The sequence below is a fragment of the Strix aluco genome, chromosome 9, assembly GCF_031877795.1.
Source record: "Strix aluco isolate bStrAlu1 chromosome 9, bStrAlu1.hap1, whole genome shotgun sequence".
In the NCBI taxonomy this organism is placed as follows: domain Eukaryota; kingdom Metazoa; phylum Chordata; class Aves; order Strigiformes; family Strigidae; genus Strix; species Strix aluco.
Genome location: NC_133939.1, coordinates 3,103,859 through 3,131,793, shown reverse-complemented (window position 1 = coordinate 3,131,793; position 27,935 = coordinate 3,103,859). Strand labels below are relative to the sequence as shown.

Genomic DNA, 27,935 nt, shown 5'->3' with positions numbered 1-27,935 from the left:
CGGCGCGGATCACTGCCCGCCCCTTCCGGCTTCCTGTCCCCTCAGGGCTTGAGGAAATGCAAATCCCGGGCTTACCGAGCGCGGCCTGGCTCAAGCGGCGCGGCCTTTTCGCTCTTTCGCTTGCCCCGACGCGGCAGAGCGACCGTCCGCGACATGGCTGAAGCGCAACTGAAGCGGTTGGCCGGTAGGTTCGGTGGTCCCGGCGTTCTACCATTCTGATGCGGGTGCGCCCGGGAGTCCTCTCCGTGGAAACCCCCACGTTCTACCGGCCGCTCCCCAGCCAAGCTGCCCGCTTAGGCTGGCTCCTGCCGGGCTCGGCTGGCTCTTAGGACAATCCCTCCCTCGCTATTAAAAAGGGCTTTTTAATCCTGCGCTTCTCCATCATTCATTTATCAGCCGTTATCTCCGCGGGGAGGGGGCGGGGGGGAATGGGGGGGGGGGGGAGGTGCAGGTGTTGCTCTCTGCTGGAGAAACTTTTCCACGTGAGGAGTAAAAATGATTTTTTTTTTTTAAGCTTAAGGGAGCTGCAGAGCAAAGGGGGCTGATGAAAGTGCTCTAGCTTTCCGCACCTGCAGGGAGTCTGAAGTGATGGCGGTGTCTGCTTTAATGAAAACGACCTCCCTCGTTACTTTAGGAACTTAATTACCGCTCCGCTTACGCTTCGGGGCTTCGGCTATGGCAGATGCCTGAGCCCTGGCCGCAGAGGTGCGGGGTGGCAGCGGGGGCGCAGGCAGGGCGCAGGCAGGGCGCAGGCAGGGCCGGGTGGGTGGTGGAAGCAGCCCGGCAGAGGGCACGGCAGCCCCACGCAGGGCCTGCGGCTTGGAGGTGCTGCTTCAACCCGCTTTTCCATTTGTTTCTTCTCCCCGGTCGGTGTATTTCAGCCAAATCCTGCAGCCGGGAGCAGTGGGGGGGGGGGGGGGGTGCAGGGTAAGGAAAAGCGTGAGGGTTTTCTCGGTTTAGCTCTGCAAAGCCAACGCTTGTCTGTGATGCTCCGGCTGTCCATGGCTAAATCTGCAGAGAGAAAACCAGAGCGCTGAACCCACCTGACAATACCCTACAAACTAGGAGAGGGGGGGAAAAGGGGTCTCCCCTGCCCACAAGGCAGATGTGGTACCCCTGAGGGTCGTACAGCGAGGCAGCAGGGATGGTGCTGAGGCTTCTCTCCTGCCCTGGGACCCCCACCCCGAGTGCAGGTGTGAGCCCAGCACTGGGGCTGCAGGATTCCTCCAACAGTCACGTCCCCCCAGCTGCGGTTTCCTCCACCATGCAGCATAACCCACCGTTGAAGAAGCCCTAGGGTTTGGAAAAAATAGGAGAAATCTTCTTGGGAATGGTGCTTGTTGTTTTAAACCAGTTCCTCTGTGCGTCCCGGTAACACCGCTTGCTTATCCTCACCAGGACAGTGTAAGGAGAGTGATTTTAACACTGTTAAAATGATTTTTAAAACATCTGTGTGAATGGTTTTGGGTGTGCTGGAGAAGAACCTGGCTGTGACCACAGGGGCCGTGCGGCTGCGGTGCCCATCCGACGTCCGTATAACCTGTGCAGTCCGAGGGGCTTGTCCCAGGCACAGGAGGACAGTTCACGTGATCTGATTTTTATTTTTTTTTTACATGGTGTTGGACATGAAGAGTATTGCAATCTCTAAAACATCAATAGCCAAATACATAAAGAAGTTGCAATTTCATTAAATTAATACCACCAGACTGAGCAATCTTTCTTCTTGTAGCTTTTTTCTCTCACATATATGACCAAAATTTCCTTTTTTTTTTTTTTCTTAAAGGCAAATATAACAACAACTAGATATGTGAGAGGCTGTATGTTGTAACACCTGGCACGTCTTTACAGTGCAGTTTTACATCAGTTACATTTCTCAATCCCTGTAATTTATGCAGCTGATGGTTAACTTCATGACTTAATTCTTTACTATGCCTTTGAGCTTCTTGCTCAGTACATTGCTGTGTAATGACTCAAAATTATGACATTTGGTGCATGTAAACCAGAATCCTGTTATCGGCCATTTAAATACACAGGGATTACCAGTGGCCCGTCTCTGATCCAATAGTGAGTGCAGCTAATTTCAGAATCTGGGCTCATTAATTGTGTGTTACCCAAAGCCTCTACCTTTAGAGCAGCTTCAGTTTATGTACCTGGATGCTAAAGCAGTGTGTTTCAAATTAGAGGGACAACAAAGTAATTCCACTGAATAATTAATTTTGGGGCCATATTGGTAATTTTAGGTATACACCTCATTTTAGGTAGATAAAGCATAAAATACTTAATCTGTCATTTAAATCTCTTTATTTTCCATGTGCTCAGGATGACGTACAGGTGGCACAGTGCTATACCAAAGAGGTGTTTTCCAGTGTTATGGTTTGAGCCCAGAGGACAACTGAGCACCCGGCAGCCGTTCACTTACCTCTTCCCCCGCAGCACTGGGAAGGAGAAAAATTAATGAAAAGGCTCAGGAATGGAGATAAGGACAGGGGAGGGGTGGGTCACCCATAAACGGTCACAGGCAAAAGGCAGGCTGGTTAGGGGAAGAAAAAAGATGTCACTTTAATTCAAAACACTAACGATAATGGCACTTAACAAGCAGAATGGGACAGTGAGAAGCGTTACCATATCTTAAAACACCTCCCCTCCTCCTCCCTTCTTCCCGGGCTCAGTTTTGTTCCCCATATCGCTACCTCCTCCCCCAGCAGCACAGGGGATGGGGGGTGCAGTCAGTCCTGCTGCTTCTTCCTCCAAGGAGGGGGGTGATCACTCTCTGCATTCCCCCCCTGCTCCACGGGGCACCCCTCTCGTGGGACACAGTCCACCACAAACTTTTCTCCGCTGTGGTGGGACACATTCTTCTCGAGATGCTCTGGCGTGGGTCACCGCCACATGCTGCATTCCTCCCAGCGCAGAGCTGCAACAGCGAGGGCAGCTTCTCCGCTCAGAGTCCCGGGGGTCCTCCACAGGCCTCAGGCGAGTCTCTGCTCCTCCGGTGACCTCCACAGGAGGCAAGGGGGGTGGCTCTGCCCTCTCACCACAGGATACAGGGGGGCTCTCTGCTCCAGCAGATCTCCCCCTCTTCCTCCTCCTTCCTTCCACTGACCTCGGTGTTCACAGAGGTGTCCTTCTCATAACCCGTCCTCAAAATCCACTCCCCAAACCCTCTCTCGGGTTCCCTTTCTTAAATATGTTATCACAGAGGTGCAGCCACCATCGCCTTGGCCACAGGCGGGTCTGACTTGGAGCTGAGGGAGTTTTTGAGAAGCTTCTCACAGGGGCCACCCCTGTAACCCCCTCCCCAGCTACCAAAAACCCCACCACACAAACCCCGCACAGCCAGAAAGACGTTTCCCTGTTCCCCCCACTGCCCCCCCCCCCCCCCCCCCAGTCTAAACCCAGGAGGGGCCAGGTTAGCTCAGCGGCTGCGATCCCTGTCATCGCCCAGCTCTGGGCACTGCGCCCTGCTTTCACTCACTGCCTCCAAACAGGGCTTTGGCATGTGGGGCTGGAGCTGGGCGCTCCCAAACCAGCACTGCGAGTCTCAGCAGGGCGCATTTGCTGATGCTTTCACATCGCTCGTTCGCTAATCTTTGCAATTCTTTGCCTTGGGTATCATCCCACTAAATATGATTCAATTTGTCAACGTAGCTGCCTTATGACTCGTGTGTGTTTAGCCGGTCAGCCCATTTTGTACAGTCACTATCAAGTGGGGATCGCATGCGACAGCAGAAGCGGTTGGAAAAAATAGCTTCTATTTCACCCCGTATAGCTCTGAGGCTGACACTTGCTCGCTCCTTTCCACTGCCCCAGTTCAGCAAGGCTACGCGTTATAATGCAGTGCCTGTAGTTAAGGTGCATTTATAATACTGGTTCACATTGGTTGCATTTTTCGTTCCCTGTAATTTACATAGCTGAAGGTTAAGTTCACGGCTTCGCTGTGTATTATCCCTTTCAGTTTCCTGCTCGGGACGGGAATAGCTCTAAGCCCATCTCTGCCCAACAGCCCATTTAAGACTCTGTTTACGGTGCATCGTAGCTGGTGGGGCATGTTTCACCCAAGTGCCTGCGTATCCAGCATGCCTCATGCATGTGTGAACACGGTCCCAAACAGCACATTGTAGGAGCAGAGATGACAACAGGGCAAGTGCCAGGTCCTGCACTTGGGCCACAACAACCCCCTGCATGGCTACAGGCTTGGGGAGGTGTGGCTGGAGCTGTCTGGGAGAGAAGGATCTGGAGGTTCTAATTGACAAGCAGCTGAACATGAGCCAGCAGTGTGCCCAGGTGGCCAAGAAAGCCAACGGCATCCTGGCTTGGATTAGAAATAGTGTGACCAGCAGAAGCAGGGAGGTGACAGTCCCCCTGTGCTCTGCACTGGTGAGGCCACACCTGGAGGGTTGTGTCCAGTTTTGGGCACCTCAATCCGAGAGAGATCTCGAGGTGCTGGAGCGAGGGCAGAGGAGGGCAACGAGGCTGGGGAAGGGCCTGGAGAATAAATCCTGTGAGGAGAGATTGAAGGAGCTGGGACTGTTCAGTGTGAGGAGGAGAAGGTGAGGGGAGACCTCATCACTCTCTGCAGCTCCCTGAAAGGACGTTGTAGAGAGGTTGGTGCTGGTCTCTGCTCACAGGTGATTAGTGACAGAACAAGAGGGAACGGCTTTAAACTGCAACAGGGGAGGTTCAGGCTGGACATGAGGAAAAAATGTTTCCCAGAAAGAGTGGTCAGAGAGTGGAATAGGCTGCCCAGGGAGGGGGTGGAGTCACCATCCCTGGGTGTGTTTAAGGGTCGTTTGGATGAGATGTTGGGGGATGTGGGGTAGGGGAGAACTTTGTAGAGTCGGGCTGAGGGTTGGACTCGATGATCCCGAGGGTCTTTTCCAACCTGAATGATTCTGGGATTCTGTGACTTTCCTTTGAGGACCTCGCAGCTTGTCTCTGCTTCCCACCCTAAAACGGCCACTCCAGGAGGCAAGCTTGTGCCCAAGCATCACTCTGGACAGTCTTACTTGAGATATAAAATTGCAGAGCATGAACTCAGCTCCCATCTGAGCTGAGAAGGTCAGATCTGAATTGATGCCAGTCTTCTCACCTGCCTGCTGACACCTCCCAGGCATTCCTCCTTCCCCATGGGTGTCATTTGTCACTCAGCTCAGAAGGGACACCACCACTTTGTGGACCGAGAAGGACCACAGGACTGAGCGTAGGGCAGGGGTCCTTCAGCTTTCCATCACCATTACTGTGGCAGGGGCTTGCGTGGAGGTGGCACGTCATCTCACCGAACCCCCACGGCATAACGGTGTGGTGTCTGGTCTGCATCGGATCTGGGGTCTCCACCGTCCTCGTCCCGGGGTGACACTGCTCACAGCAAGGCAGGATTCACGCCATCAGATGCCTCACTCCCACCCAAGCCCGGAGAGCCGGACCCTTGCCCACAGCATCAAAAGAGGAGATTGGGTGTGCTGTGCCCAGCGCCCGCCCTGAGCACAGCTGGTGGTGTGGTGGCCATGGGACCTTCTTCCTTCCACCCTGCCCTGCCCTCAGGGCAGGTGGTTAACGTTGCCTAAGGGAAGGCAAGGGATGGGAGGGCAAAATAAAGAAACCTAAAGCACCCTGGCCAGGTGTCCCAACCCCATTCTGAGGTCAGGATGGGAAATCCCACCCGCCCTAATATTTCCCTACCTTCCATTCCCTTGTGCTCCCAGCCACGAAATGGACCCAGCGGGGGCAGCCTGATGCTGGAGGCCTCTGAGAGAGCCCAGAGGCATCTCCTCTCTGAATTGTGTTTGGAAAAGGGCTGCAAACTGAGACCTTGGAAAGACTTAGTGTGAAGACAGAGTGCTTAGCTGAGGCCTCCAGCCTGCCCAGTGTCTGTCGTGGGCGACGGCAGTGGTCCTCCTGACACCAGGTCCCCTGACTTCAGTGCTCCGGGGCTTTATCCCTGACCCTCTCTAGCGCAAATGAGCAATTATACTTGACCACCTGCTTTCCGGATTCACCACTCTATCACGTTTCATCAGTGGCTGCTGGATTCACAGACCCTCTGTGCCCTGCATGGTGCTGGCCTAAGCAGTGTGTGTGGTGACCATCTCCCTTGGGATGGTTCCTCAGCTGCACGGTGTGACTTTATTTACCTTTTCCTAACAAGAGGGGGCTGCGACTAGTGGGCCAGGTGCCGCTGTCATGCGGCAAGCTGAGTTGTGTCATTCGTCTGTGGTCGAGGGCGAACAAAAATACCGTGGCGCAGAAAACAACGCTGGTGATGATGACTCATGTCCCTGCGATGCCACGTTAAACTTCCTAAACACAGCCAACTTTTTTTTTTTTGAAGCAGATGCTGAACTTTGCAGATGTGAATTGTCAAGCTAGAAGCCTTGAAGGACTTGCAAAAGCTCCAGAAAGGGAAGGTGCTGGCAGGTTCCCGGGAAGGGACTTGCACGCTCAGCACAGCCGTGGCCACGTTAGGAGGATGCTGGTGGCAAAGCTGGCATGGAAGCAGGGTTAACCTCGGCTGCTGGAGGGAAGGGCACGGGCACTGACACATACAATCACAGAAGAAATGCAGAGCCACGCATTAAAGCCAATCATATTTATTGGGACAAAAACAGTTTCTGAAGGATGCATTGATGTCCCAACTGAAAGGTCTCCCAGACTTCTGCTGCATCGGCTGGTGATGGAGAGAGGCAGAAGGACCCTGCTCACAGTAATGATATGATGTACTGAGATGCAAACTCTCAATCCTTTGAGTTGTGCTCCCACATCTGGATCCCATGGAGCATGTTCACAGCCACAGGGAGCTCTGTGAAAGCTTGGGCTGCAGGAGGGGGGAGCTGGGGTGAGCTTTTGGGGCAGGCAGCCCCAGTCATGCCTGACCACTGGCTGCAACCTGAGATAAACACTCAGGGCAATCTGCATCTTCTTAGTGCACAGCAGGTGACTTGTGGAGTGTGTAAACGAGGATTTTATTCTAGGATGATTACTACATTCAGCTCTGGGGCCCCCAGCACAAAAAAGACACGGACCTGTTAGAGTGGGTCTAGAGGGGGCCATGAAAATGATCCAAGGGCTGGAGCACCTCTCCTGTGAAGAAAGGCTGAGAGAGTTGGGGTTGTTCAGCCTGGAGAAGAAAAGGCTCTGGGGAGACCTTATAGCAGCCTTTCAATATATAAAGGGGGCTTATAAAAAAATGGAGAGAGACTTTTTACCAGGGTCTGTAGTGACAGGACCAGGGGCAATGGTTTTAAACTGAATAGAGGGTAGATTTAGATTAGATATAAGGAAGAAATTATTTACAAGGAAGGTGGTGAGACACTGGCACAGGTTGCCCAGAGAAGCTGTGGCTGCCCCCTCCCTGGAAGGGTTCAAGGCCAGGTTGGACGGGGCTTTGGGCAACCTGGGCTAGTGGAAGGTGTCCCTGCCCAGGGCAGGGGGGGGTGGGACTGTCTGAGCTTTAAAGGATCCTTCTGGCCCAAACCATCCTGTGATTCAATGGTTTCAAGCACGTGCTTCCCTTTAACTCTCACTTTCAGCAGATGAGTTATTTCCTTATCAGTCCCCTCCACCGCTCTTCCAGAAACTGTCCGTCTGGGAGTGGGAGCTGGAGCTTCCTCCCAGGACAAGCCCTGGCAGCTGGATTCGGAGCAGAAGTGGACAAGCCATGTGTAAATAGGCGAGGTCAAATTCCTTCCACCTCACTTTTGGTGGGGTGGTTTGCAGAAAAATGAAAAAGGAGCCTTTATTAACTGATCCTTTCATAGGGGAGAATATTTCCAGCTTATAAAAATTTCCGAGCCTTCTTGCTTTTTTGTCCTGTAGGGCTTCTTCCTCTTCATCACCTAGAGATTCAGAGCCTGATGTAGCATCCAGATTATCCCGCGACACATAGTCAGGACTAACCACACGAGTGTGAATTTATTTCATGGATAACTTGACAAACAGCAGTGAGTTCTGGGAAATAGAGCCAGAGAGTGAACTCCCTTGAAAAATTGTTTCAAATGAAAAAAAGGAAGTTCAAAAGAGCAGCAGATAAAGGGGAAGCGCATCATTTATACCCATTTTTTTTAAAGGAACCAAAGTGCTGTTTCCCTCCCAGCTTTCTCACGGTTCCTTGAAAACCCATAAATGAAAAATATTGCTGCTGTTTGTCAAACAGTGACAGCTGGGGACCAGCCAGGGTGTGAGCTGATCAAGCAGCCCAGGAGACAGGTTATTCTGTAGAAGCAGCTGAACCCACCGGTGGGACTAGACCTGCTCTAGCCTGCCCATTTCTCTTCTCATTCAACCCTGATGATGCTCGAGGAGTATTGCAGTGGAGATAAGCTGTTGCGGGGGCGTTGCTGCATCTCCTGCGTTGGTATTTAGGACCAGAGAGGATGGGGGTGTTTCCACTCGCTCTGGAGGGCTTTAGGGTAGGATGGGAGGTAACAGGCATCAACCCAGCACGATGACCAGGGGTCTCGGCGGTCGGAGCCAGAGCAGTGGTTCTCTCTGCTCCCACAGGCTCAGATTCAGCGTTGCATTGATTCAGAGTGACCCCAGCCCGACTTGCTAAGGAGCAGGACTGAGCGTTTCCAAAGGAAAACTCACATTAAACTCTGCCAGAAGGCTCTGGTGACCATATGGAGCTGGGACAAGGGTGGGGGCCAGCCCTGACCTTTATTGTAGGGAGGGCACTGCCACTGACCCTCTCCCTGCCCCCCCGGGGTGGCTGTTCCCATGCAGCTCAGGTTGTTCCACGCAGTGCTCAGGACTCTCTGCTAAATAAGACAATTAAATCCTTGAGTCCAGGTTTTAGTGTTTCCATGTGCCGCCAAGTATCTTAATCTGGGCTGTTTGGGGAATTTTTATCCCGTGGATCCCTTGGTATGCCTGGAATGTTTGCTTTTCCTACTGTGTGCGTGTGTTTGAGGCACTCCTGTAAAAACAAGAGCTTCCTGCCTGCCTTGTAAATCTTTCCTTGATTGGCAGAGTCGCCTTCGGTGATTAATCAAGGGGCGAGCCGAAGCTGACACCCTCGGGGAGCTCGCTCCTTGCAAATGCCCAGCACACTGGTGGGAGACCTGAGAGGGGGACCAAGAGAGCTGGCCCGTCTCCAGAGCCTGCCGAGGAGACACATATGGTGACACCAGTTTTTGGTAAGAGCCTGGGAGAGGAAGGAATAAACGGAAATTCCAGTGAGCTAAGGAAATGCTCCAGAGGGCCAGGACTTCAGAGGCATTTTCTATTGTATCATCGAGCGCACAGCTAAAACATGTGGCTCGGCTTGAAAGTCTTTGCTCACTGGCCAACCTAACCTTCCCACCTTGGGCCGGGCTGGGGAAGGGTGAGGTTTACCCCATGCACGGATGAAAATTTCTCCAGGAGATGGACCCAGGACGTCGTAAAAGGGGCGATTGCTGAGAAGACCAGGACCACCCTGTTGGTGCACTTGGGCTTCATCTCCACGTTCCCCTTGGACGCTTCCAGGTCTCGCAGGCTCTGCCTTTATGTGGTACAGGGGTGCCAAGTTAGCTCTGAAGAACAGGTGGCCTCCAGAGCAACAAAAATAGCTCCAGCATCCCGGCCAAAGGGGCTCTAATTTGTCCCAGCTAATGCAGCTATTGCTCTTCCGACACCTGAACTTGCATGTCAGCACCGTCCCTGCCCGGAGCTGATGCTGTGCTGTGCAGGGCAGATATGGGGATCTCATGTCCCCATGTTCCCAGAGGAGGCTCACCTTGGCAAAACTGGCTCACAGAGCCGGGTTGCAGGCTGCCAGCCACAGGACTTGCTGTAAGCAAGAAGACCTTCAGCATGGGAATCTGGTGGAAATTTGCCACCAGAGAGTTCAGTACCCATCAAGTTCTGGGCTTCTCACTTTGCTTTTCTCCACGGCTAGAGGCGGCACCCATGCTGCATGCCAGGGGAGGGACACTGTCGGGACGAGAAGGTCCAGAGCACTTAAGCATAGTGTCACAGCTGAGCAGGCAGGCAGGGAGGGTCTGTACGTCCACCCCAGCTGAGCCGTGGGAGGAGGGACAGGTAGCAGTACCGGAGCGCTGGGGACACACAGTCCTGCACGGAGCAGCCGGTGTCACTGCTGGCTGCTTCCTGGAGCTGAAGTATAGAGAGAAAGAGCATTTCTGACACGCACAGCTGGACAGTCCTCTGGTGTCTCCCTGCTCTCAAACTGCTCCCAATGCCCTGTCTCTGTTCATCCTGCCACCTAACAAATAGGTGCTAATTATGGGTCCTTCTGGAGCCCATCTCTCCACACCCATTTGTGTTCCCCTGACAGAGGAGACCAGAGGCAATACAGCCTGTGGGTTTATCCCTGTTGCACCTTTCTCAGGCAGTGTTGGATTTGAAGCTGCTGCTGCTCCACCCTCCGCCTTCACACCCTGCTTTGCCTCAGCTGTGTTTCCTCCATACACTTGCTGGGTTGCAAGGAGCTACACAGAGAGATGCTCTTCGCCATCCCTTCTCCACATCTGTCCTGATGCCACCCCAGCCACTCTCACAACCATCACCATGCGCATCAGGAGAAGCTCAAAAAACTCATGACGAGGGGGTGAAGGGATGTTTCACAGACACTTTGTGTCCACTCAGGGTTTGCCTGGAGCTGCACCGGAGTAATGAGCCCTCTGGGAATCCAGCCGTGTATTAGCAGTGACCAACCTGGTGATGCTCTCACTGTCACCATGCCAGGGGATGTTCGATGCTGTTAAGGTGTTACCTGCCTCTCTGGCACGCTGTATGCTCGTGTTTTCACCACAACACAGCCCCCAGGCTTGGCTCAGGTGTTTGGATGCGGCTGGCGCCCGTCCCAGCAGAGACACAGAGCTGGTCTGTCCTGTGCTGTGTGGCCTCCTGGCCACATCTACTTTATTAACACAGAGTAGCTGGGAAGTCCTCTGCACTGGTACGAGAACAAAGTGAGCAGGAGCAAGCATGGTGGCAGAGCCCTCAGCCAGGCAAGTGCTGGAGGACGGTCTCCTGCAGACCTCTGCCACCTCCTCAGAGTGTCAAAGAGGTTCCATTTCTTACCGAGGATTTTCCTGCCATCCTCCTGAAATCCTGCTGGATTTCAGCACCCACAGCCTTCCCCTGAACAAACTGGAAAGACGCAGAGTGGATGGGTGGTCGCGAGATGGGTAGGAAATGGGCTCACAGGTTGTGCTCAGAGGGTGTTGATCGATGGTTTTGACTCCAGCTGGCAGCCTGTCACAAGCAGGGTCCCCCAGGGATCGATACTGGACCTCTGGCTGATCAACATCTTCAGAAATGATCTGGGTGATGGGATTGAAGGCACCCTCACCAAGCCTGCTGATGGCACAGGTGGACATTTCACAAGGGAGAGCCATCTTGCAGACAGACCTGGACAGGCTGGAAGAGTGGGCTAGCAAGAACTGAATGAAATTTAATGAAGACAAGTGCAAAGTCCTGCACCTCAACTCCAGGAGTTGCATCTTTACCACCTGGAGAAGAGAAGGCTCAGGGGGGGACCTCATCACAGTATTCCAGTGCTTCAAGGGCAGCTGCAAAGAGGATGGAGGCTCTCTCTTCACAAGGAGCCACATGGAGAAGACAAGGGGCAATGGGTACAAGTCATACCAGGAGAAGTTTCACCTTGACATAAAGATTTTTTTTTTATAGTGATAACAATCATTCACTGGAACAACCTCCCCAGGGATGTGGTGGAGTTCCCATTGCTGAAGGTCTTCAAGATGAGGCTGGACAGGGTGCTAGATAACCTCAGCTAGGCTCCCTTTCCCACGAAAGGTTGGACCAGACAATCTTTCCAGGTCCCTTCCAACCTGGGCTGTTCTGTGATCCTGTGATCCTGACCTCCTCCACTCCCTTCCCTCCCTCTTTTACCCTCCGTGTGCAATTCTGCTGTCCCTGCAGGTCATGGCTGGTGCCCCAGGGACGACATTCACCATGTCTTTCTCCAGTACCCACCACCCCTTTTTCCAAGGTTTGTAGGAAACGTGTATTTGTGAGAGCTCCACGTCTCTACAGGCGCAATGGGACAATGATTTCTAACTTCACCGGTGGGGACTGGCTGACCACTGCAGTGACACCCTCCCACCCTAGCCACGTTACCCACATCTCCCAAGCAAGCCACAAACAGCTCCAAGAGTTTCAGGGGCAGACCCAATGACTCTCCCAAGCCTTTGTGGCTCCAAAACTCAGAGATGCTGAAAACACCGTGGCAGTTGTCAGCTTTGGGCTTCAGAGGGAGAGCAGCAGAGAAGCTGGGAAGCCCATTGATGTCTGGTGGAGGGATGCCCACCCCTCTGTTTGGGGGGGCTGCTCTGCCACGGAGTTGTGTGATTCATCAGCCAGCAGCCTTCCACATTTTAATCTGACCTATGAAGAGAGCCAGCAATAACACCACTAAGTCTGGTCTCCAGGGTTTCTTTTTCCCCCCAGGGATGCCTAGAGGCGGGCTGCCTCTCCCCAAGGGACGGCAACTATCCTGGAGGACCTCAAGGTGACAGAAAAGCTGAACTCCCTCTTGCCCTCTTCAGTGGGCATGGGGTGATGCATGCCAGGCACTGACCTCTGGGGCATCCCTCACCCTCTCTGCCCTGCTCCGCATCTCATTCCAGTGCCGTTCCCTTGACACTTCCTGTGGAGAAGCACTCATACCCATCTCCTTTCATGGTAGCCGAGCAGCCCCTGAAGAAATAGAGGCATCATTCAAAGAGTTTGGCCATTTAATTGGTGTACTGATAACACATAATTTTTTCTACGTCATTTAAGTGGTGGAAAAAGAAAGATACTTCCCTCCCTCCCTCCCTCCATCCCTCCATCCCTCCCTCCATCCCTTCTTCCCTCCATCCCTCTATTCCTCCATCCCTCCCTCCCTCCCTCCCTCCCTCCCTCCCTCCATCCCTCCCTCCATCCATCCATCCATCCATCCATCCATCCATCCATCCATCCATCCATCCATCTTTCCCACTGTACATTCTATATTCTGAAAGACAATTTGTCTTTAAGATTTCTCAGGCAGTTAAAAACCTGTTGCTAGCTGAAAAGACCAGCCTAGCCACCCCGAGAAGGTCTGTTGGAGGAGGAGCATGGTGAGGGCTTTGGGAGAACACCTGGTCTTTCTCCTATCTGCTTTTATTATTCAGTATTTGCATGAAAATTTAAAAGTGGGTTGCTTGGTGGCTGCTGTCTCCCTTATTCCCGGTGCCAAGCTGTTGTATGAAAAGGCCTCTCACTTCTACAGAGTTTCTGATGAAACAGCAAACAGGGCTGTGGACTCAGCTCCAGGATCCCACACAGCTGTCCCCTCCCCACACAGGAGATGGCCATGGACGTGGGTGCAGCAGGATGGGCTCCTTGCACCAGGCATTGATTTGCCTGGAGGGGAGGTCCGAAGAGTGGCTGGTTCTTCTGCTCTTGCCAGAGAATGGGGAAAGCAAAGTCCTCCCTCCAAAATCCCTATTTCTGAGCAAAGGGCAGGTGGTGGCAGGGACCCGGTGGGAGCTGCTCCAGGAGGCTGATGCTGTCTGACGCACCTGCCCTGGTTATCCCTTTCCTCTTGTGGGTAACGCCTTGAGGTGAGAGCATCTCTGAGTAAAGCTGCACAGCACAGGGTAGGATTTGGGATCCTGGACACCCTGTGTGTGGGAGCCACATTCCTTGAAGAGTGTCCTAAATCCTTCTAGACAGACCATCAGGTCTCTGCCAGGGCAGGCAGGAGACAGGTGAAGCAGCAAGAAGGCGACAAGTTCCTGCTACATTTGGGATCCTGAAATGGAGAACAACCCTTGCCCAAACGCTGTGCTTCCCACTTATTATTTCACTTAGCCTGTCCATGCATTGGAGACAGCTATTTGGCAGCCTGCTTTGTAAAGCGTCATCACTAGGCACAAGAGTGAACAGCCCTTTTATCTCCTGCCAACCACCCTAGCATGACTCGGCCGGGTCTGCTCTTTCAGAATGGATAGTTCTCACTTCTTCTGTGTTTGGGAACACAATGCCAAACTGATTTTGCTGTGGCTGTGTCCCCAGCGGGTTACTCTCACAGCTGGGAAGGTGTGAAGCTTCCTTAGGGATCCAGATGTGTGAGCTTATTTTCATCACAAAAGAACTGGTGTCCCTCTGCCCCTCTGGGTGCTACCCTGCTCCTTTTGCAGGTGGTGGCTCCACATTAGGGTGCTGATCCCCTGCTTGGCTGTGGGGAGGGGTTACAGACAAGGAGTCCACATCAACCTGGAGGTGCTCCGGAGGAAAGACAAGTGTTCAAATGTGGCCAGCGAGGGGATGCTGCCTGTGGCCACCTGCCCGTGGCACTTTCCCAGGTGGCACTGTGTCACCCCATGCTCTCACCTGGCACCAGGGCAGGGGACGGAGCTGCTCCTTCTCCTGGCAATGCTGGAGCCATGGGGGGTTCCCTGCCAGCCCTCCCGCAGGCAGGAAATCGCACCCGGCACTTCGCATTTCTCAAGCAAGAGCGAAAATGCCCCGAACGTGAGAACGCGGTGGCCAAACGACGGCGGAGGGCTTTGCTATGGAAATGCTGAGCCGTGTCCCCTGGGGATGGTGGCTCCTGGCATGTCACTGGGCCGCGGCAGGCGGCCCCGCTCGACCTTTGTTCTCGATGGCATCTCCTTGGCGGATGCCGGTGACTAAAACCAAAGCCTGAGTCCCACCGCGCCGGCGCCGGCAGGTCAGGAACAACGAGCCCCTTTCAGGAAACAGGGAAATAAAGGAAAGCAGAAAAGGACAATTTAACATCCAGGAATGGAAATGACTCAGGGGGTTTAAAACACAGAGGAGGAAAAGGGTCCTGGCCCCTTTTGGATGGCCATGTGGCTTTGTCACAGGTTTGCACATTGTCCCTCGCGTTTCCTACCTTGCCCCTTATGTCAGGGTTTGGCCAGTGCTGCCTGTTGAGCAGGGCTGGAGGGCACAGAGGCCTCGCTGCCTCCTTGCCGTGGTCCTGCGGTGATGGCTTCCTGATGGCCAGCAAGGCTTGGGGCTGTCCCTGCCGCTGCGAATTGGCGCTGCTCCTGCCGATGGCTGCCGGAGCCGGCAGTGGGGACGGCGGGAGGGTGAAGCTGCAGCACTGCAGAAGAGACCAGCGCACGCTCAGGACCGCATCCCCGACTGTGTCACGCTCATGAATCCGTGTTATCCCACGGCTGAGAAGCAGCCCAGGGGTCTCCAGCCATGCTTTTCGCCACCCTAAATTCCTGAGAAGGTGCTTTGTGAATGTACCCATGGCATCACCTCTCTGGGTGTCTGACTGATGGAGAACTGCGGCAAAAATACCCTTTCTGGGGAGTGGGGATGTCCCCTGGGTGACCCAGGTGACGGTTTGGGGTGTCCCAGCTGCATGGCAGGCAGTCCTGCCCTGCCCCAGGAGAGCGTCTGGTCACAAGTGGTGTTCCTCAGGGCTCGGTGTTGGGACCATTTCTGTTCAACATCTTTATTGATGATCTTGATAAGGACACAGAGTGTATCATCAGTGAGTTCGCAGATGACACCAAGTTAAGTGGGAGTGTCGATCTGCATGAGGACAGGGAGGCTCTACAGAGAGACTTGGATAGATGGGATCGGTGGCCAACGTCAACGGGATGAGCTTCAACAAGGCCAAGTGCCAGGTCCTGCACTTGGGCCACAACAACCCCCTGCATGGCTACAGGCTTGGGGAGGTGTGGCTGGAGCTGTCTGGGAGAGAAGGATCTAGGGGTTCTAATTGACAAGCAGCTGAACATGAGCCAGCAGTGTGCCCAGGTGGCCAAGAAAGCCAACGGCATCCTGGCTTGGATTAGAAATAGTGTGACCAGCAGAAGCAGGGAGGTGACAGTCCCCCTGTGCTCTGCACTGGTGAGGCCACACCTGGAGGGTTGTGTCCAGTTTTGGGCACCTCAATCCGAGAGAGATCTCGAGGTGCTGGAGCGAGGGCAGAGGAGGGCAACGAGGCTGGGGAAGGGCCTGGAGAATAAATCCTGTGAGGAGAGATTGAAGGAGCTGGGACTGTTCAGTGTGAGGAGGAGAAGGTGAGGGGAGACCTCATCACTCTCTGCAGCTCCCTGAAAGGACGTTGTAGAGAGGTTGGTGCTGGTCTCTTCTCACAGGGGATTAGTGACAGAACAAGAGGGATCGGCTTTAAACTGCAACAGGGGAGGTTCAGACTGGACATGAGGAAAAAATGTTTCCCAGAAAGAGTGGTCAGAGAGTGGAATAGGCTGCCCAGGGAGGGGGTGGAGTCACCATCCCTGGGTGTGTTTAAGGGTCGTTTGGATGAGATGTTGGGGGATGTGGGGTAGGGGAGAACTTTGTAGAGTCGGGCTGAGGGTTGGACTCGATGGTCCCGAGGGTCTTTTACAACCTGAATGATTCTGTGATTCTGTGAAGAGGAGAGCACCCAGGACAAGGTGTTGTGGGGAGAGCAGAGGTGCTCCAACCTTGTGTGACCCTCACCTGAGGTCAGACCCAGCATCCCCCCAAACAAGGGCGAGTCTCAGGGCTGTGGCTCTGGGGCAGGCATCTAAGGTGTGAAGGCAACCTGCTCTTTCCCGGGGCGATGGGGCAGGTAGGAGCAGTGCTGGAGACACGTTTCGGGAGGACAGCTGCCTGTGGGGATGTCCCCATCAGCCTCTCTGCAAAGGTACGGGCCCTGGTCCCCCCATCGCTCCAGCTGAGCCCCCACCAAGGCTGCTTGGGTTTCCCCCTGGGCAGGAAGGGATCTTTCCTCTCCTTCCTCCACTGAGGAAGAGCCATATCAGTCACCAGCTCATGAAGCAGCAACAAAAGGAGTGAGGGGACTGGGCAAAAACCAGGAGGACCCTATTCCTACCCATGCCCTCCCCAGTCACGTTGAGGAGTGTTCCCCATCTGTGTAGTGGCCGTGGAAAAAGCCACAGGAAAGGGGTTCACCCTGTCACACAGCAGCACCCCAGGCCACACATCCCCATGGGGGGCAGAGTTGGGACACCCCCAAAATGGCATGACTCCCATTTCAAGCTGCTGGAGAGAAAGGGGTATCAGAGGATGGGGAAGAGGGGTTGTGATCAGGCCTGGCATCTTGCGGGGGTGTCTCCAGGACTGGAGCTGGGATGCTGGGTGGAGGGGAAGGGCCTGGGCACTGCCTTTGCTCCCTGCCCACAGGGATGCAGCATCCTGGTGCCCTCGGTGGGGGGAAGCCTGGGGGCTCCCGCCCATGCACCCCGCACAGATCCTGGCACTGGGAAAGAGTACAGGAAAGGTGCTTGTGTGATTCCTTGGACTCCAGCTCTCCTTCCCCCCCATCTGCTTGCGCTTTGAATCGGGAGCTTGGGAGAGAAGCAGCTCCCTGGAGAGAGCTTGCTGGGGCCAATCTCCACAGAGCGGTTGGGGGAGTTCAGCATCCCGCAGCCCAGCAGCGGGGCTCAGCGGCTGGGGGATGCTCTCACTGCTGTGACCGTTGCCCCAGGAGATGCGCTGAGCCTGGCCTAAAGCTGGCTGCAAGCCTCCTCTCCATCGCAGGTACCTTCAGCTGCCCGCAACACCCCAGTTATCTGGGCTTGGCACGGCCGAGGCACTTTGGGAGCCGCAAAGACAGCCGAGGTGATCTCATCCCACGAGTATTTTCTTGGCTCATTCGTCTCACTCCAACGCCTCGCCGATAAGGCTCGGCGGTGAGGTCAGTGGGAGGGTTTTGCATTGCGGAGCCGTGTGTCACTCGGGGAGCTCGGGACACCGGCACCTGCGCTCGCCCACGGCTCCCACGGCTCCAGCCAGAGCTGCGAGTCCCTGCCCCACGGCACGGCCCCAGCCAGGCTTTCCACCTGCACGCTCCAACCTGGGCAGAGGGTCTGTGCGGGCAGCCCCCCGTGGTGCCCCCACCACTGCCCACGGGTCCAGCCCCGGGCAGGGCTGCCGGCTGTTATTTCACCTCCTCCAGGGGAAAATGAAAAGATGGAGGTTTTTTCTTACCTCCAGCATTAAAAAGAAAAAGAGGAAGCTCTTCAGATCACTTTCCAAAGGGGTGTTATCAGCCCAGGAGGGGTTTCCTGCTGCCAAAATTAGAGTGGTGTTAAGATAGGAAGGGAAGCTGGATGACGCAGGCATAGATAAGGCCAACAGAGGAGCTGGGAGACACAGCCAAGGAGCTGGGAGAGGCAGCCTGGCTGCCAGGGAGGTGGGCCGGCTCCTTCGGGGCTCAGGGTGGGTCACCCCATCCCCTGGGGAAAGAGCAGGACAGAGCCACAGCAGGGTCCCTTCAGAGGTGTTGCTGTGGGGCTTGGTATCTCAGAGCAGTGCATCCGTCCATCTGTCCGTCCATCCGTCCATCCATCCATCCATCCATCCATCCATCCATCCATCCATCCATCCATTCCTCCCTCCCTCCCTCCCTCCCTTTCTCCTTCCCTCCATCTGTCCATCCATCCATCCCTCCCTCCCTCCCTCCCTCCCTCCCTCCCTCCCTCCCTCCCTCCCTCCATCCATCCATCCATCTATCTAGTGCTGGGCCTGGGCTGGTGTTTCCAGGCTCAGCATGTGCTTGGGGACACATGGACAAGAGCCGTGCCCTCCTCTTCCTCCCCATGGGTCCTCACCAGGGTTTTGGGGTCTTCCCCACACCCATGGGGCCGGTGTCAATTCCTACCTCCAAAACTCCAGCTGGGTGGATTTGACTTGTCACTGGTAAAACTGGGCTGAACACCTTGTTTCTTGAGCCCTGTTACTGTTTGATGAGCTCCTGGGTGCTAAGTACAGGCTCAGGACCTTGCCTGGGTGGGGATGCTGTCAGGCTTTGTTAATCCCGAGTCCAGATTGACCACACCAGAGCCACGTCCTTCATCTCTGGGTCTGTAACGCTGCGCTCCTCTTCCTGCAAGCATCAACTCCTTCTCCCTGAGCACCTTTTCTGCACGCTCCCCTGCCTTTGAGTCTGTTACCTGCTCCCCGTTGGGGATTTATTTTTTTCCCCCATTTTGGGGATTTATTTTTTTCCCCCATTTTGGGGAAGAAAACCCAGAGGGAGAGAGCTGTGCCTGCAGCCTGCTGCCTGGTATCACATCCTGTGGCTTTTGGGGCATTTGGCATGGCCTGGGGGTGATACTGGGGTGGGATGGGGTGGATTTCACCGCCGTGTCTCCCCCCTCCAGACCTGCCTCCCGGGTCTGTGCGGGTCAGAAGATGCCATGTTCCCTCTCACAAGAATGGGAGCTTAATGTCCCGGAGCTAATTAGCAATTTTCCCCTGCACCTGCCTCTCCACCGCCACCGCCTCCCCTCTGACCATCTGCTGTCTCGGGGCCCCACAGGCAGCCTCGGGTGCTCGGGGCTGAGACAGAGCTTGTGTTTCCCTGGTTTGGGGTTGGGGGTTCTCCATGTCCCCCCAAAGACAAGCTGGGGCTCTTTGGTGTTGAAAAGGGAGAAGGAATTTGGTTCCTGATGGCTTCTTCTATCCCCTCGTGGCCTGCAGAATGGTGGGTGGCCAAGCCCCGCCGTGGTCCTGTGGCCACGCTGCAAAAAGCACCTGCCCGAAAAGGGAAACTGAGGCTGGGAGAGAGGCGGGGGATCCCCAAAGGTGCTGAGCCCAACGCTCAACAGGCAAGAGCTGGCAGGGACGGCTGCGCTTGCAGCGAGCCATGATCTCCCAGACGGCGGGGGGGACGCGAGGAGGGGGGACGCCAGCACAGAGCAGATGGGGCTGGCAGGTTTTTGTGGGGCTGGGTTGGTCCTGCAGACAATGGCGCGTCTCTCCGAGCTGCGATTATAAACAGGAAGATTTATGCTGCCGGACAGCTGGCGGGCAGAGCGGGGCGGCCCCCCCATCCCGGCAGCTGCGAGCTCCCCGCACGCATGTGGTGCGCCCCGGCTGCCGGCCCGCTGCCGTGGGTGCCCCGCAGGCCCCTCGCCCGCCCGGGGGTGCCCGTGGCTCACGCGTGGCGACTGGGACACCCCGGCCACATGCACCGGGGCTCAGGCCAGCCCCGCACCCCGAGCACCCCGGCGCGCTCCCGGGGCGCTTGCGGGGCTGGGAGCGACGCTCCCGGGGCTCCCGGTGCCGGTGGGTGCGGGGGAGGCCTGGGCGAGTTTGGGGGTGATTTTGAGGATGCACGTCCCGTTCCCTCCCACCCCCGGGGGTCTGAAGCCGCCAGCCCGGGTTAGCTGCGGCTGCCCCACGACCGCCGTGTCCGTGTGTCCGTGTGTCCGTGTCCGTGCTCCCTCTGCCGGCAGCCGTGCCGTGCCGTGCCGTGCCGGGGCGGGGCGGAGCGGGGCGGGCGGGCCCGGCCCCTGCATTCCGGGCATAGCAGCGCCCGGGCCGGCCCCCGCTGCCGGCGGGACGCCCAGAGCCGCCGCCGTGCTCCCCGGGCAGCACCGCCGCCGCCCCGCTCCGCCATGCCCCGGTAAGTGCCGCCCCGACGGGGCCCCCACCGGCACCGGGACACCACCCCCCCCCCCCGCGACCGGGACTGAGACCGAGACCTCCGTGCGGGGCCGGTTCCGTTCGCTCTGGCTAAGGGGGGGATTGAGGGGGGGTCCTGCCCGCCTCTCGGTGGCACCGTGGCCGGTCCCCTGGGGACGCCTCGTCCGCCATCCCCGGGCCGCGGGGCAGCGCCGGTGCCTGGGGGGAGCTCCCGGGTCCGTGGGGAGCCAGCCCCGAGCTCCGAGCCGGCCCCAGCCCGGAGCCAGCCCCGGCCATGGGTGTGATGAGAGCACCCGTGCTCAGCCACGGCAGCGGGGAGGCTGCGTCTGCGCTCCAGCCCGGCCGACACGTCGCGGCCAGGCTGCCAGCGTGCCGAGCGGGATTCCTGGAAAACAACCCCTTGTTGATCAGGGTCTGCGCCTCGTCCTGCCCGGGCCGGTTCCCAATTAACCCCTCTTTTCCCCGTGCAGGTGCCTCGACGTGGCCGGTTGCTGCTAAAGGTCCCCGGGGACGCCCTTCTCGGGTGGAAACGTGGCTTTGCCGACGGCGCGGGCGGAGATGAGGACAGCGGAGGACTCGAATGGGACGGTCCTGCACCGCCTGATCCAGGAGCAGCTGCGCTATGGGAACCTCACGGAGAACCGCACGCTGCTGGCCATCCAGCAGCAGGCCCTGCGCGGCGGCGGCGGCGGGGCCGGTGGTGCCGGCAGCCCCCGCTCCTCCCTGGAGAGCCTCAGCCCGGAGGAGAGCCAAATGGTGCAGCAATCCACGCGGCAGGAGCCCCAGGGCCAGGAGCATCACTCCGACCACGTCTACTTGGAGAACAACGTCTATCGGCTCTGCCAGCCCCAGCACAAGGGCGAGGAGCTCCCCACCTACGAGGAGGCCAAGGCGCATTCCCAGTACTACGCCTCGCAGCGGGGCGGGCAGCAGCCTGGAGGGGCCAGCCCAGGGATTCAGGGCGAAAACGGTCCACGCGGGGCTGAGAGCGGCGCCCGACGCCCCGACGAGGGGCTGAAGGATCTGAAGCACGGCCACGTGCGGTCGCTGAGCGAGCGGCTGATGCGGATGTCGCTGGAGAGGAACGGGGCCAAAGCGCAGAGCCCCATCAGCGCCTCCCACAGCTACCCCCAGCTCTCCCGCCACCACCAGCTCGCTGCCCTGCGAGGGCAGCACCCCGAGGGGCCGGAGCCGCGGGGACCCCCCCCGGAGTATCCCTACGTCATCCCTTCCCAGGATACTTACCTGGCTGAACCCCGACCCTGCTCCCGGGAAGGTCCTGGATTTCAGCATCCCGAAATCAGGTAACCTGCGGCCCCCCAGCCCCCGCTTTTGGGGTACCCACCAGGTGCCTCCCAGCCGTGGTGCCCCAGGAGTGGCCGGGATGGATGCTCGGAAGATGCGGGATGCAGAGAGCAGTGGGGGGGCCCCCAGGGCAGCTGTTGCCCAACCTCTCGTCCTCGTGGGACCAGATCCAGCTCAGCCCGTGGGAGTGTGCAGGGACCCCTCCAACCCTCTCCTCTCCCCAGTTTCCCCCAGCACAGTTGGGTTTTTCCAACTGGTGGTGAAAATTCCACCGCTTCTGCAGACCCTGCCCCCTCCCCATGCACTGGGAGGAATTTGGGGTTAATTTAGGAGCTGGAACCAGGTCAGGAAGTGGCTAAATGTGGAACAGGCATGGGGCAGGGTGGAAGGCAAACACGCTCCCTGCTCTGTGGAAACCCACTCCATGGTCCTGAGCCGGGGATGGCCGCGTAGCACCGGTCTGCTGCTGTGGGATCGCTGCCGAGCTGAGCCTGGGCTGGCGCTGGGTGGTTTGTGGAGGTGATGAGCAGTGCTGGGCAGCTTGATGCCGCCAGCAAAGCCCCAGGTTTTCTCCAAGAGGGCCACGGAGAGGTCTGGGGGCCCAGGCATTGCCTGGTGTTTGAGGAGGGCTGGAAGCAACTTCTTCCAGTGTTGAAAAAGATGGGAAGAAGGGAATTGGAGGCTCGATGGGAGGACGCAGGCTGCACCCAGCCCTGCTGACCTATCCAGGCGGACAGCAATAGCATCTCCGGCAGGAAAACCTTCTCCTTCCAGGGAACAAAGAGGGGAAGGGGAGCCGCGAGGAAGATGTATTTATTCTTCCTCGCTCCTATATCATCCCGCAGGAATGCAGGCCCTTGGCGGGCAGCCCGCGGCAGAGCGGGGCTGGGCCATGCACGGCTGCCCCGCTCAGGGTATTCGAGGCGGCCGCAGGATGTCGAGGAACTCAGAGTGGTCGTGCAAGGGACGGCCGGGCTGGCTCTGCTCCTCCGAATACAGCGAGGATGTATTAATAGTCTGGTGGTGAGGAGCTGTGCCAGGAGCCCTCACTTTGCCCAGAAAAAAAAGGAAAAGGGGCAACGCTGCTGGCTCCTAAGGTGCATTGTTTGCCAAACTGTCGTCCATCTGCAGCATCCCCAGCAATGGGGTGGGTCTCGGGGGCTGGCAGCCCATCCTGACCCACCAGCTGGATCTTGGAGCTGTCAGGTCAAGGCATCGCTGCAAGACGGGGTTTAGTTCACATTTGAGAGTGCTCGGGTGAGCACCTTTTAGAAAGCAAACACTTCCCAGCTCTGAAAAGCAGGATAGGAGCTTCCTGGAGCTTCCCTCCTCCTTTGGGGCCACCCAAAGGCACTGGCACCCGCTTGGCCCGTGGCTTTGGAGCGGTCATTGGGATGCTGAAGATGCGGTCGGCTCTCCCATCCTGCCAAGCCCCTTGAGCATCCCTCTCCTCCCTCCCTGCAGGGTGCTGCCCACCCACGTCCCTGCCGCGTTCCTGCCGCCGCCGGGTGCCCTGTGCCCGGGCACGCTGGGTCCCGCCGGCGTGGAGGCACTGGTGAGCGCCCAGGCGGTCTCGGCCGGCAGCCGCCTGGCCCGGGCAGACGCGGTCCTGCGGGAAAACGAGAGGCTCCAGCGGGAGAGCGAGAAGCTGCGGCGGGAGCTGGAGAGCTGCGCCGAGAAGGCGAGCCGCATCCAGAAGGTGAGCGAACAGCGGCAGCCCCGCGGCCGTGGCATCGCGACCCCTCGCCTGGGGGGGGGATGCTCAACCAGCTGCTGTGGAAATTTACCCCCTTTAGTGTTTTAATCCCTTCTCCCCCTTGCTCTGGCGGCTTGTTCCCCTCTGAGCAGCTGCCTTTCGGCGGCACGGCAGCCGGGACGGGCGAGAAGGAGCCCATTCTCTGGTGACCCCCTCCCTCCGCCTGTCCCCCCATCCCCGGCCGCCACAGAAAGCCCTTTGTGCGGCCGCGTACAAGGAGCGGCTGTTCCCCGCCAGCCGGGCTACGGCAGAGCCAAAAACCTGCAGAGGGACTCTTTTACAAGAAGAAAGGCAGAAAAAATTAGTTTTCCCCCCAAAAATGTGAGCTGGGGGTCAGCCCAGGGGGTTCCATGGGTGCACTGAGCTCCTCTGGCAGCTCAGGTTGGGCTGAGCAACCCGGGTGAGCTTTGGCCAGCATTTCCCTTTCCTTTCCTCATTCCACAAATATCTAACCCTGGCCTGTCCCTTCCTCCACCCCAGCTGGAGAGCGAGATCCAGCGCATCTCGGAGGATTACGAAAACCTCGTCAAGGCGTCTTCCAAGCGGGAAGCCTTGGAGAAAGCCATGAGGAACAAGAGAGACGGCGAGATGCGACGGCTCCAGGACTTCAACCGGGACCTGAAAGGTGAGGGACCCTCCGTGTGCCCGTCCCCGTAGGCAGTCTCTGTCCCCTGGCTTTTCCCCCTGGGTGTTTCCACAGGAAGACAGGCTTCTCCCTCTTCCTCTGGCTGAAATCTTGTAGTTAAATCTTAATTGGGTTTAATTGCCTTTGGACCAGAGCGGTTGGAATCAGCGAACAAGCAGCTGGCCAGCAAGACCCAGGAAAGCCAGGAAAGCAACCAGGGCAGCGTGGCCAAACTCCTGGCACAGAGTAAGTCCTGCGGGATGCCCGTCCTCGCCCGGCTCCCCGTGGCACCCGTGAGCGGGATGGCGGGGGCTCGGCGCTCCCCCTTTCAGCTGGAGGAGGAGGCGGCGGGTGGCGGGCGGCAACTCTCGCCCTTCCCCGGGGAGGATGGAGCCGCTCTTGGCGCTGGACTCCAGCCATTAATCCCGGCAGGCCGGCGGCGTGACCCGCATTCTCCACATTCCTGCCGCCGCGCCGGCTCTTCCAGCACCGAGCCCGCACTCCCACCCCGCGCCAGCCCAGCCCTTCTCTCCCTCCTCCCTCCTCTGCCTCGCAGCTGTGCAGGCCTGGGCTTTTTTTTGGGGGGAAAATATACCTAAATCCATTATTTTAGCAGAGAGACACGGTGTTGATATTATGTGGGAGGAGTCGTATCCCCTTCTCTAAGGTGCCTGGATTCATGCTGGGCAGCTTTTACCCTTCAAGAGCCAAAATTCAGGCTGGAACGTGGCAAATGGAGGCTTTTGACCATCTGCCCGTGTGGCTGGAATGCCCCTGGCCCCCACGTACTGCAGGAGGGAAGGCACGGCTGGGTTTTGGGGAGCAAAAAGCCCCCGTGGGGCTTTGTGGTCCAGCCTTAGGGCGGCGAAGCCTCCTCACCTGAGACCTGGGGGGTGTCTTTGCAGGCTACGAGCACCAGCAGGAGAAGGAGAGGCTGGAGCGGGAGGTGTCCCTGCTGCGCAGTGCCAACGAGGACCAGCGGCAGCGGGCAGAGTTGCTGGAGCAGGCGCTGGGCAGCGCCCAGGCGCGGGCAGCCAAGGCAGAGGCTGAGCTGCGGAAGAAGCGGGCTTACGTGGAGAAGGTGGAGCGGCTGCAGGCAGCCCTGGGCCAGCTCCAGGCCGCCTGCGAGAAGCGGGAGCAGCTCGAGTTGCGGCTCCGCACCCGCCTGGAGCAGGAGCTGAAGATGCTGCGGGCTCAGCAGGTGGGTGCCAGCGAGCCGCGGCGGTGGGTGCCGGCGAGCCACGGCGGGTGCTGCACCCTCCCAGCACCTCCTCATCCTCTTTTTTTTTAATTATTTTTGCTGCTGCAGAGGCAGGCGGGCGCCATGGGCGGGGGGACGCCGGAGCTGAGTGCCCACACGCTCTCCGAGCAGCTAAGGGAGAGGGAGGAGAAGATCCTGGCCCTGGAGGCGGACATGACCAAGTGGGAGCAAAAGTACCTGGAGGAGTGCACCATGCGGCAGTTCGCCATGGATGCCGCGGCCACCGCGGCTGCCCAGCGGGACACCACTCTCATCAGCCACTCTCCGCGGCACTCCCCCAACAGCAGCTTCAACGAGGACCTCCTCCTGGCCAGCCACAAGCACCAGGAGATGGAAAACAGGTAGGTCCCCCTCACTGACAAGCTCATGCTGTGGGCTGGGCTGGGCCAGTGCCTGCATCCTCCTCTCCCTCTTTGGCTCCTCTCCCAGCTTCTACCTCTTGCCCTCTCCAGATTAAAAGCCCTTCATGCCCAAATCCTGGAGAAGGATGCTGTCATCAAGGTCCTGCAGCAGCGCTCACGGAGGGACCCCACCAAAGCCCTCCAGGGCTCCCTGCGGCCAGCGAAGTCCGTGCCCTCCATCTTCGCTGCCTCTGCCACCCCGAGCTGGCCAGGGGCTGGCCAGAGTGATCGGCTGGCCGAGAGCAGCTCCCGGGGCAGCACAGGTAAATAGAGGCACCTGCCTGTTCCCTGCCTTCACCTGGCAGTGGGGAATTACCCTGTGGTTTGGAAGTAGAGAGCTTGGGAAGGGGGTATTTCTCTGGTGAGCGGTATGGACCAGCCAGAGGAGCTGGCAATGCCTAACAGTGTCTCCTCCAGCAGGCAAAGCCACCACTGAAGGTGCAACAGCACCCACTGCCCTTCCCCTGCCCTCTCACTCCAAGCACGGCAGCAAGGACGGCAGCACACAGACGGACGGGGCGGCCGAGAGTGGCGGCCAGGGCGAGGGCACCGAGCGCCCGACCGGTTTGCTGGGTGAGTCCCCTGGGGGTGGCACGGGGCAGAGCTGGGGACGCTCCAGCACATGGGCCTAGTGTCCAGGAGGTGGGTTTTGCACAAGCATCGGTCATTTTTTAAGGCGTTTAAAGGCCCCAGTTGAATCTGGTGGGTTTGAATCCCTGGAATCACTCGTTGCTTTTCTTATTTTTAAGGTGTATTGCTTTTTTTCTTGAACACCTTGGGGGGAAGGCCTGACCAGCAGTACTCTCGCTGCTGGCCCTTCAGTGGGGTGGGTGCCGTGCCAATGGTCTTCACCTCTCCTTCAGCTCTTGCCTTCTTTCTCTGCAGAGAGCTCAGCCACTGCCAGAGCCCCAGATCTGTCCGACATGGTGGAGATCCTGATTTAAGGTCACCCAGGGGCTGCACACCAGCCCCTCCGCCCTCCCTGCCTGCGCCTGCCCGGGATGGAGGAGCCTGCGGGAAGGAGGACCAAGCCTGGAGCTCAGTGGCATCCCGGCGGCCGGTTTCAGCCCCCAGGGAGGGCCACCGTCCCCACTCGGCACCCACGTGGGTCCCCAGCTGCGCGGGGCGCGCTGGAGCCCGGGGACCCTGCAGTGGCAGTGGGGCCTCGCAACCCCCCTGTAAATACACCGGGGTTTTGTACGACGGGAGCAAATGTATTTATCGTTTCAGCCTCTTCTCCTTCCCGAGGCAGGGGGCTTCTTTCCACGCCCCCCTTCTTTGGCTCCATCCCCATCCCGGCTCCATCCCCATCCCATCTCTGGGTCTTGGCCATCCGTGCCCACCCAGGTGCTTTGCCTCTGACTGGAAAAATCCCTCTTGGTTCACCCAAACTGTACCCACCAGCCTGCACGAGGGCAGAGCCAGGAGGGATCCTCCGTGGATCCCATTGACTGCCCAGATCCACGTGGCCAAGCCGAGCACCGGGAACCCCAAACCTCCATCATCTGCATCCACCACCTGCATCCTGCCTCTGTTTTTATCATGGGCAGGCGAGGGGTTGGGGATGGGGTGGTGGTGACAAAAAAGAGAAAATTATAATTGAGGGAATGAAAGGTGGAGGAGAAACCCCCTTGAAACCGGAGGTGAAACGCTCAGAGTGAACTGACGATGGCTGATGGAGGTGGTGGGACGTGCCCCCACCCCTCTCATGGCTTCATCCCACCACTACGTCCCCCGGCTACTGGCAGCTGGCTTCTGCCCGTAGCCAGCGCCGACACCTCGCTCCTCTGAGCTCGGACGCTTCCCGTCCTTGCCCTTCGTGTATATATTTTTTTCTTTCTTTCTTCTTTAAACATGTGTGCATTTGCTGGACAACTGCATTTTTTATTTTTTCTCTCCCAGACACGTAAAAAATGCGTTCGGTTCTCGTGCATTGTTTACAAAGTGGAAAACAAACAAACAAAAAATTATGAAAGAGGAAAAAAACCCACCCCACAACTTAATATATTTTATATTAATATTGGTATTTCTTTTTAAGTATTTTTGTTTTTTCGTGCTGTGAACTTTTTTTTTTCCTGCCAAAGATGATGAGTTCTTGTTTGTGCGTTTTAAGTTATCTTAAGTATTTAAACGTAAACCTGGCTGTTTCGTTATGCTGCCCTATACCGAGATTGCTGTAGCATTCCACTTGGTATAACAATATTTTAATAAAAAAACCCCAAATATTGA

General features: G+C 57.3%; 1 protein-coding gene across 3 annotated transcripts; it reads left to right on the top strand.

Moving 5' to 3' along the window:
• The first annotated feature begins 35 nt into the window (after window positions 1-35).
• On the top strand, window positions 36-27,935 carry AMOTL2 (angiomotin like 2). Of its 3 annotated transcripts, none has more exons than XM_074833429.1 (10): window positions 36-184; window positions 20,829-21,662; window positions 23,128-23,362; window positions 23,900-24,044; window positions 24,198-24,290; window positions 24,950-25,245; window positions 25,354-25,646; window positions 25,758-25,969; window positions 26,124-26,279; window positions 26,592-27,935. In XM_074833429.1, exons 2-10 carry the CDS (start codon window positions 20,917-20,919, stop codon window positions 26,648-26,650), a joined length of 2,235 nt encoding a protein of 744 aa, XP_074689530.1. In that variant the 5' UTR covers window positions 36-184; window positions 20,829-20,916; the 3' UTR covers window positions 26,651-27,935. The 3 variants fall into 3 exon arrangements, with proteins under 3 accessions (XP_074689530.1, XP_074689531.1, XP_074689529.1); XM_074833430.1 differs by lacking the exon at window positions 36-184 and adding an exon at window positions 20,212-20,338 and having other exon boundaries at window positions 26,127-26,279; XM_074833428.1 differs by lacking the exon at window positions 36-184 and adding an exon at window positions 20,212-20,338.